At 52.7% G+C, this 8759-nt stretch overlaps 1 protein-coding gene across 2 annotated transcripts in view; it reads left to right on the top strand.

Annotated features, from left to right (window-relative positions):
- The window catches only part of KIF3C (kinesin family member 3C), a 35410-nt gene that overhangs the window by 14986 nt on the left and 11665 nt on the right, over positions 1–8759 (top strand). For both annotated transcript variants that reach the window (XM_059405279.1, XM_059405278.1), the window contains exons 2-4: positions 6616–6717; positions 7397–7519; positions 8593–8711. In XM_059405279.1, the coding sequence (XP_059261262.1) occupies positions 6616–6717; positions 7397–7519; positions 8593–8711 (344 nt within the window). The remainder of the gene's footprint in view (positions 1–6615; positions 6718–7396; positions 7520–8592; positions 8712–8759) is intronic.

Raw genomic sequence — 8759 nt, 5'->3', positions numbered from 1 at the left:
TATTTATTTACTTGAGAGAGAGACAGTGAGAGAGAGCATGAATGAGGAGAAGGTCAGAGAGAGAAGCAGACTCCCCATGGAGCTGGGAGCCCGATGCGGGACTCGATCCCGGGACTCCAGGATCATGACCTGAGCCGAAGGCAGTCGTCCAACCAACTGAGCCACCCAGGCGTCCCTCTAATAAATAAACAAAATCTTTTAAAAATAAAAAGAAGAAGAAAGAAAGAAAGGTAACTTTGCAATATGTTCTAAGATAGACAAAATGTTTATAACCCTTCATTAAGCGTCTGCTTTCAGCCCAGGTGGCAATCCCAGGGTCCTGAGATGGAGCCCCACATCAGCTCTCTGCTCAGCGGGGAGCCTGCTTCTCCCTCTTCCTCTGCTGCTCCCTCTGCTTATGCTCTCTCACTCATGCTCTCTCAAATAAATAAAATCTTTTAAAAAAAAAAGTTTTTTTTTTAGATGAAAAAAAAATTATATGTACAAAGTTTTTTTTTTTACAAGGGTGTTTATTGTAAACATTGTACACAACCAAAATATCTTCTTATGGGGCTATTCAGATATAGTTAAATTATCTACTGTAAATATTATGCAGCCATTATATTTATAGTCACAAACCTTATGGATATAACAGGAAATTCTGGAGAGATTTGATAAAATGGAAATAGCAGGACATGAACTTATATTTATACCATATCTATTGGTGTGAAAAAATTATGTGTGCATTTGGAAAAATCTGGGAAAATTTAAAAAGGTGATTAGATGAGAAATATCTCATGAGAAAGTTTTTCTAATTTTGTTTCTGTACTTAATTTGATATTAGGTTTTTTTTTTTTCTAAAAAGGAAAGACAATAAAACGTTAAAAATAGGTACCCAGGTGCACCTGAGTGGCTCAGTCACTTAAGCATCTGCCAAAGCGTCTGCCTTTGGCTCAGATCCAGGGTCCTGGGATTGAGCCCCGCATTGGTCTCTCTGCTCGGCGGGGAGCCTGCTTCCCTGTTTCCCTCTGTTTCCCTCTCTGCCTACTTGTGATCTCTGTCAAATAAATAAAATCTTAAAAAAAAAAAAATACAACTCTTTATCTCAGGGTCCTGAGTTCAAGCCCCACATTGTGCATAGAGCTCACTTACAAAAAATGTGGCCCTAGAATCCCTTAATAAACTCTTAGATATTTAATACAGTCCTCCTGAGATAACAAATTCCATAAAGGCATTACCTTCTGTAAGCAGTAGAACTTCCCTTTATTTGTCCTTTAAAGTCCAAAGTATAAGCTCTTCCTCTATGTACCAGGATTGATTAGAAAAGTCCAGATCGTTCCTTTTCACACCTATTTTTATTTTTATTTATTTATTTTTAAGATTTTATTTATTTATTTGAGAGAGAGACAGTGAGAGAGAGCATGAGAGGGGAGAAGGTCAGAGGTAGCAGACTCCCCATGGAGCAGGGAGCCGGATGCCGGACTCGATCCCAGGACCCTGGGATCATGACCCGAGCCGAAGGCAGTCGCTTAACCAGCTGAGCCACCCAGGCGCCCACCTATTTTTATTTTATTTTTTTAATTACCTGAGCTCAGCGCCCAACCTGGGGCTCAAACTCACAACCCTGAGATCTACAGTTTCAAGCTCTGCAGACTGAGTCAGCCAGGTGCCCCCACACCTGATCGTGCAGTTTCCAGGTCTATCCTCTTAACCTTTCTTCGTCTTTGCACACTGAAGAGTCCTATTTTTTAATAGCCCTTGGATGGTTTTAGCTGTCCTCTGGATCTCTCTCCCTCCTGCCTGTCCCCAGAGACGCAGCGATGGAACTACACACAGTAGCCCAGATTCAGCCGCATCACCACCATTTTATATTTGGGTGGAATGATTTTTGTTTTGTTTCCAAAAGGCCTTTATGGTGGTGGCTGGCCAGATGCTGGTGGCTTTTTTAGCTCTGGTGGCATATTAAGCCAATGTCTTCTGGGAACAATAGAGAATTATTCCCCCCCACCCCGTGCTGTTCTTTTACTCTTTTCTTATTTTTTATTTTTCAGCTTACAACTGACTGCTCCCAGCTATCATTTAATTCGTAGAGCTAGGAGTACTTCTTCCCAGAGCATAAAACTGTAACTGAAGCTCATAGGACGTTTTTTGTCAGCTCACACAGCCTAGAAATGCTCTCGAACATTAGCACTCAGGAAGATCTGGGGGCATCTGTGGGGCTGGGGGTCTGCCTGGTGCTGTCTTTCTTGCATGATTTCTACTGGCGATCAGTCCTGTCTTTTCATATCCACACATTTTTCCATCCAGAGACATGCCTGTTTGTTTCTGTTTCCTTTCCCTGATCCACCCCCATCCCCCCACCTGCGTTATGAGAAAGTGCTTCCCTTTCTCTGTCTCCTCACAGCCCCCCACCCCTCTGATGTAGAACCATGAGGGGCGGGGAGCGTTTTAACCTCTAAAGGACTGGCTACTGGCTTCCCTAAGTACCGGAATAACCGTGGACATGAGTCAGATGTGATTTCCTCCTGCTGGAAACGTGTTGCTTTTCTTTGAGCAGGTTCTGCTTCCTAAAAACTAAACAGAAAGAATGTCTGGAGTGGAAAGAGCTCGGGCTGTGGAGCCAGGCCGACCTGGACCTGGGTTTTCCATTTAAATTGAAGGGCTGCAATGTGACCTTGGATGGATGACTTACCCAGTCTGAGCCAATATGAGGAAGCTGTTGCTGCTACTACCATGTCCCTTAGAGCATGTCCCACAGGCCACCTGGGGATCTCATTACAAAGCAGATTCTGATTCACTAGGTCTGGTAGGGCATGAGATCCTGCAAGTGTCTCTTTCTCTCTCTCTCTTTTTTTAAGATTGTATTTATTTGAGAGAGTGAGAGAGCGTAAATGGGGGTGGAGGGAGGCAGAGGGAGAGGGGGAAGCAGACTCCCCACTGTGCAGGGAGCTGGATGCAGGGCTCCATCCCTGGAGATCATGATCTGAGCCAAAGGCAGACACGTCACTGACTGAGCCACCCTGGCGCCCCTGAGATCCTACATTTCTAACAAGTCCCCAGGTAATACTGATTCTGGGGGACCTCAAAAAGCAGTGGTTCTTGTTGTTGTTGTTTCTAAAATTGTATGTATTCATTTGAGAAAGGGAAAGACAGAGAGAGTACAAGCAGGGAGAGAGGCAGAAGCAGGTGACCACCCCACTCCCCCACCCACGCACCCACCCCCGCCCGCTGAGCTGGGAAACCCACCCCGGGGCTGGATCCCAGGACCCAGAGATCACGACCTGAGCCAAAAGCTTTAAACCTTTAAAAACCTTTAAACCTTTGGGCGCCTGGGTGGCTCAGTGGGTTAAGCCGCTGCCTTCGGCTCAGGTCATGATCTCAGAGTCCTGGGATCGAGTCCCGCATCGGGCTCTCTGCTCAGCGGGGAGCCTGCTTCCTCCTCTCTCTCTCTGCCTGCCTCTCTGCCTACTTGTGATCTCTCTGTCAAATAAATAAATAAAATCTTTAAAAAAAAAAAAAAAAACAAACCTTTAAACCTTTAAAAACCACTGATGCCTGGACCTCATGGCGGACTCCCCAGCCCCTTTGCAGTTTGATTGGCAGTGGGATGTAGTCTGGGCGCTGGGCCTGGAAGAACTCCCCAGATGATTCTAATATGCATCTGAGTTTGAGACCTACTTCTTAAAGGGTTATTAGAAGTAAATGTGAAACACCCGACAGGCAGAGAAAACCATGGTTTTCTTCTTTCCGGTTCCTTGCCCTGTTCTCTCTCTGCCCTAGTCCCCAGCCCATCAATCAGTCAGGAAAACCAGGGCACCAGCATCTGCGCTTGGCTTCGAGACTCCTCCCCGAGCACCTGGCATGGGAGTTCTTAAAGCCACTCATGAGGGGCGGGGCCCAAGATAATAACGCGATGTGGTCCAGCAGTGGGAATTTTAAAAGCTCCCCAGTGACTCTAATACAGCAACCAAGTTTGAGAAGTAGTGCCTTTATGAGATTGCAAAGAGTGAAGAACACGGGAATGACGTCAATTACCAAGGGGCGGTACAAGGACTCAGGGCTGGAGTGCCCCAGAATAGGAAGCCAGGCCAGACACCAGGTCCCTGAGATCTTGTGTCCCGGGTAGTTGGAGGGATCCGCTATCCATGGCCCCAGCAGAAGGGGGTTTCCTGCCTTGTCTCCCCTTCCTCCCTCCTCACACCCATCCCCTCCCTCCTGCCAGGTTTCCCAGAAGCGCAGACCCTGCTGCTCTGCCCTTTTGCCCTCCGACAACGAGTGTGGGCTTGTCTGTTGAAGGAGGAGAAGCTGGGATAAAGGGTCAGTTCTATTCCAGATGAGAGAGCCCAGGAAAAGACTTGGAACTCCCCCTAACCCCCACCGCCACCCCACAAGCCCAGGGATTCCTTTCAGGGCCTCAAACATTTATTGAGCACTTACTATGTGCCAAGTTCTATGCTAAGCCCTGGGATGATCCCTGCCCTGAAGAAGTTCACAGGGGAGACAGGACGTAAGCAATAATGGTCCATGCAGGGAAAAGAAGAGGAATGTGTCCTGGTTAGTGACGGGGACCAAAGGAGGAAAGGAGCCGATGTGAGGGAATCGGAGCACACACCCCAAGTCGCTTCCGCTGAGTCTTGCAGGATAAGCAGTGGTTTTCTAGGCAGATGTGGAGTGGCAAGAGAAGCCCAGTGTTGTGAAATGGCCCAGCACATTCCGGGAGCTGGAATTCTTCTGGGAGCTGGAGCGCACTTGGGGAGTGAGTGGTAAGAGGAGGCTGGAAGGCCGGGCCAGCCCACCGGGCAGGGCGCCGCAGCAGACTCTGGGTTTCATCATGCAAAGAACAGATGTTCTTTGCCTATTGAGGTACTTGGCAGCAGAGGAGAGGCACCCCCTGACTTGTGTTTCTGGTGAATGCCCCTGGGTGTCACGGGGAGACGGATGGACGGGGAAGCTGAGGGCAACGACCCAGGCGAGTCAGGAGAGTCGCAGGAGAGTCGTGGTGAAGTCAGCACGTGTACTCGCAGATGGAAAGCGGGGAATGGTGGGAGCCCTAACAAGAAGGCAGACTTGATGGGATTTGATAGGGGGGCAAGAGACGCACTCGGGGCAGGGCCTGGGGAGAGGGCGGTAAGGTACACAGGGCACAAAATTGAAGGCCTCGTTCACTCAAAAGATCGTGCAGGTTCTGGGCTTGAGTGAGAAGGAAGCGTCTGGGATGGGTTCAGGCCTGTGCTGTCAGGGTGAGCCAGATGGTGAGACAGCGTCCCGGAGCAAGGCCTGGGGGAGGTATAAGCACAGCTGGTGGCAGGGGGTGGGGTGGCAGTGAGGACAGGCGGCTCTCCAGGGCCCTGAGCTCAGCAGGAGCTCTCTCTTGGCCTCGGAGGCTGCGTGGGGCCACTCCGATGGGCCCGCTGTCACGCAGGGGCCAATGGCATCCTCACAGAGCCCCACCCCTGGCCCCCCAAAAGCAGCCCTCCACCCCTGTCCTGCTCCGTCCCCCGTGATGGGGCTTCCACAGGTGGCAGAGGGGTCCCCTGCCCCCACACCGTGACAGCAGCCTCTGCTTGCGAGCCCGGAAGCAGGTCAGCTGGTCCCACTGGAAAAAATTCCAGTAGGGACGCAGCCAATATCATCTGGTGGCTCAAGGTGATTTCAACCTTCCGGGAAGCCTGCGATGAAATCAGAGGACAGCTGGAGTGCCCGGGGGCAGCACCCTCTGATGAGCAGGAGTGAGAATGTGTTTCACGTCACCCTGGTTTACCCAGTTTATACGCATCTATTATCCGTACGGCAGGTCTGTGCTGAGCACCGGGGCTCACAGAGTGGGGCCAGAGGTGGTGGGTTCAAATCTTACCTCTTCGTTCACTAGCGGCATGACCTTGGTCGAGTTTCTCTCCATCTCTTCAGTTAAGTGAGGAGAGTAACAGGAGCTTTCTCTTGGGCTGAGGATGGAGATCATGTTTGTTAAGGGCTGAATTCAGCCCCTCAAAAATAGGACTCAGCAATATTTGTCAGACATCCTGGAACAGAGGCCGTTCTGATATTACAGATGTGAGAGCTGAAGGGGACCCTTGGTCTAGGCCTTGCACTTAGTGGCGTCTCTCTGGCTGCCCCCAAAGCTCATGCGGCTTCTGGGGCCTCACATTGCCCCTTGGTGCTGCAGAAGCTTCTTCTGCTTTCCATGTCAGCTGAAGATTACACCTGTGTTGAGAGCCATCTTCTTGAGTCAGGAGCCTGTTAACTAAAGATTTGGGCTGCCCGGTCACTGCTCCCCACTCTTAAACACCAGCTAGGAGCTAAATGCCAGGATTCAAAAGCCTCCTGCACGCCCCTCCCAGGCATGGTGAACCAACCTTCCAGCTGTATCCAAATCAAACAGATCAGGTGCCTATTTTCCCTGAGGGATGCCCTCTCTTTGCCTCACTTAATGGTCTTATTGATGATGGAAGCCTTGGGCGGGAGCCCAGGAGGCTGGAGGGGCAACTTTGTTCTCAGGGAGGGCCATGAGGCCCCATCAGGGACACATCTTTGGTCCACTCCTGGACGGACCACAGAGCAGGGAAGCAAACCTCTCAAGTTGGAGATGCTGTGGCCATCTTTGAGAATCCCATCCCTTTAACCCCTCTGTGTCCACAGGCCATGGAGAGCAAGCTACTCATCGGGGGCAGGAACATCATGGATCATACCAACGAGCAGCAGAAGATGCTGGAACTAAAGAGGCAGGAGATTGCGGAGCAGGTAGGGCTGGGAGCTTCAGGTCTCGTGGACGCTCATGGCCTTGAGGTCTTGTCTGGAGGACACAGGGCAGTGAGCCGTCAGGGACTCAGCATCCCTGGGATACATTGCTAAGAACCTCAGACACGCAGCCCTGGGTCCCATGGGTCCCCCAGCCCAGGAGCTGCCTCTGTCAAGGGCACCGCCAGCTGAGGGGTGAGAGGAAGTGGTGGCTCTCCATGGCTGGTGGTTCTCCAGGCCTTCCACAAAGGTGTGAGTTCTGTGCCAACCGTATGACAATGTCCTGAATCTTCAAGAACCACAATTTGTTGGTCCTACCAGTCATCTGTGATGCCATATGGGGAGAGGGCAAGGCAGCTGGGAAGCCAGTATGATGCGAATCTATCTTGGCTTGATACTCCTGGAATGGGCCAGCTCTTCGGGCGGGGGTCTCCATCCCCAGGGGGCAGTGTATGATGGCACAGACATGGCTACATGAGCTAAGAAGAAGGTTCAGAGAGGCTCCGCTGACGGGTAGGAGCAGGGGCCATGGGCCATGGGACGCTTTCTTCTCCTTCCCGGTGTCTGTGGCCACAGTGGAGCTAGATCCTGTGATAGGCAGAGTGAGCTTGTACCCTGAGCTCCCTTGGCCCTCCCTGGGACATGCTGGCCCACTGAGCCCCTGTGCCCTGCCTTGGCCTAGAAACGCCGTGAACGGGAAATGCAGCAAGAGATGCTGCTCCGCGACGAGGAGACCATGGAGCTCCGGGGCACATACACGTCCCTGCAGCAGGAGGTGGAGGTCAAAACCAAGAAGCTCAAGAAGGTGAGAGGCTGTGTGTGGGGGGGTGCAGCCTCGGCCCGAGGCAGTCACTGACCCCACCTGAGGGGGTCTGTGCTTTAGGGAACTGCTGAAGCCCAGAGTGACTTCGCCGGGGCTGCCGGCCTGAGGAGTGGGGGGAAGGCAGGGGTCCGGGGCTGGGGCAGACTAGAGCCTCTTCTCCTGGGCCAGGCTGGGCCTGGTGGGCTGGGAAGGCCTTCACCTCCAGTCTCCTGCTGCCATCCTGACAGCGGTGGGTAACTTTCCCTGCGCAGTGTCACCAGCGAGTCACGGTTGGGTAGCCAGGCCCAGGACAGGAGTGTCAAGGAGGCCTGAGGAGACGCAAGCCTGGGGGAGCTCTGGAGGGGAGCCGCAGGCCTCTGTAGACACAGGAAGGAATGAAACTGATCTCCAGAACCCTGCAAAGTCCAGGGCCAGGGAAGGGCGTGGACAGGGACAGGAAGCGGCAAATTCCAGCCCAGATTCTGGGAAGAACCTGGAAAACCCGCTGGGTTGCTGATGTGAGTGGCCCAGAGCAGGCCAGGAGGAGGCCCAGCTGCAGTGGCAGTTTCCAGGGACGTATCTTCCTCTTGGCGGGTTAGGAGCGGGATCGCTCCAGGAAAGCCGGATCATGATCCTGGAGAGGCAGGAGTGGGACAGGTCACCTTCCAAACTGGCTTAGGCCCCCTTCCCTCCAGGACTCCGGCACGGAAGTTCTGTACTTGGGTCCTGACCCAGACTCTTGTAACTAGTGGTGTGACCTTGAGCAACTGTGTCCCTGAGTCACCTCCTCTACCAAAAGAGGGTGTTGGGACTAAAATGTCTCTCGGGTCCCTTTCAGTTTTCCACAAGGTGACAGCCTCGGAGAGGGAGCAGGTAACAGGTCCTAGGGGAGGAGGGACAGGGTGGCCCTTTGAAAACCCCGCCCTCATCTGTGGTAGGGCAGGAGGGAGGAGGCAGGGGCCTCGCCCTGGACTCTGCTGGTGGAGCCTGAGCCTGCAGCATCGGGGTCTGGGCCGGGAGACAGGGGCCTCGTCACCCCACGGCGCAGCCTCTGAGCGGCGCCTGTCCCCGCACAGCTCTACGCCAAGCTGCAGGCGGTGAAGGCAGAGATCCAGGACCAGCACGACGAGTACATCCGCGTTCGGCAGGACCTGGAGGAGGCGCAGAATGAGCAGACCCGGGAGCTCAAGCTCAAGTAGGGCCCCCTCCTCTTCCCATTGCTGGTCCTCCGCTGTCCATCATT

The sequence above is a fragment of the Mustela nigripes genome, chromosome 7 (genome assembly GCF_022355385.1).
Source record: "Mustela nigripes isolate SB6536 chromosome 7, MUSNIG.SB6536, whole genome shotgun sequence".
Lineage (NCBI taxonomy): Eukaryota > Metazoa > Chordata > Mammalia > Carnivora > Mustelidae > Mustela > Mustela nigripes.
The sequence above is the reverse complement of the archived record's forward strand: the minus strand, read 5'-3'. Positions and strand labels throughout refer to the sequence as shown.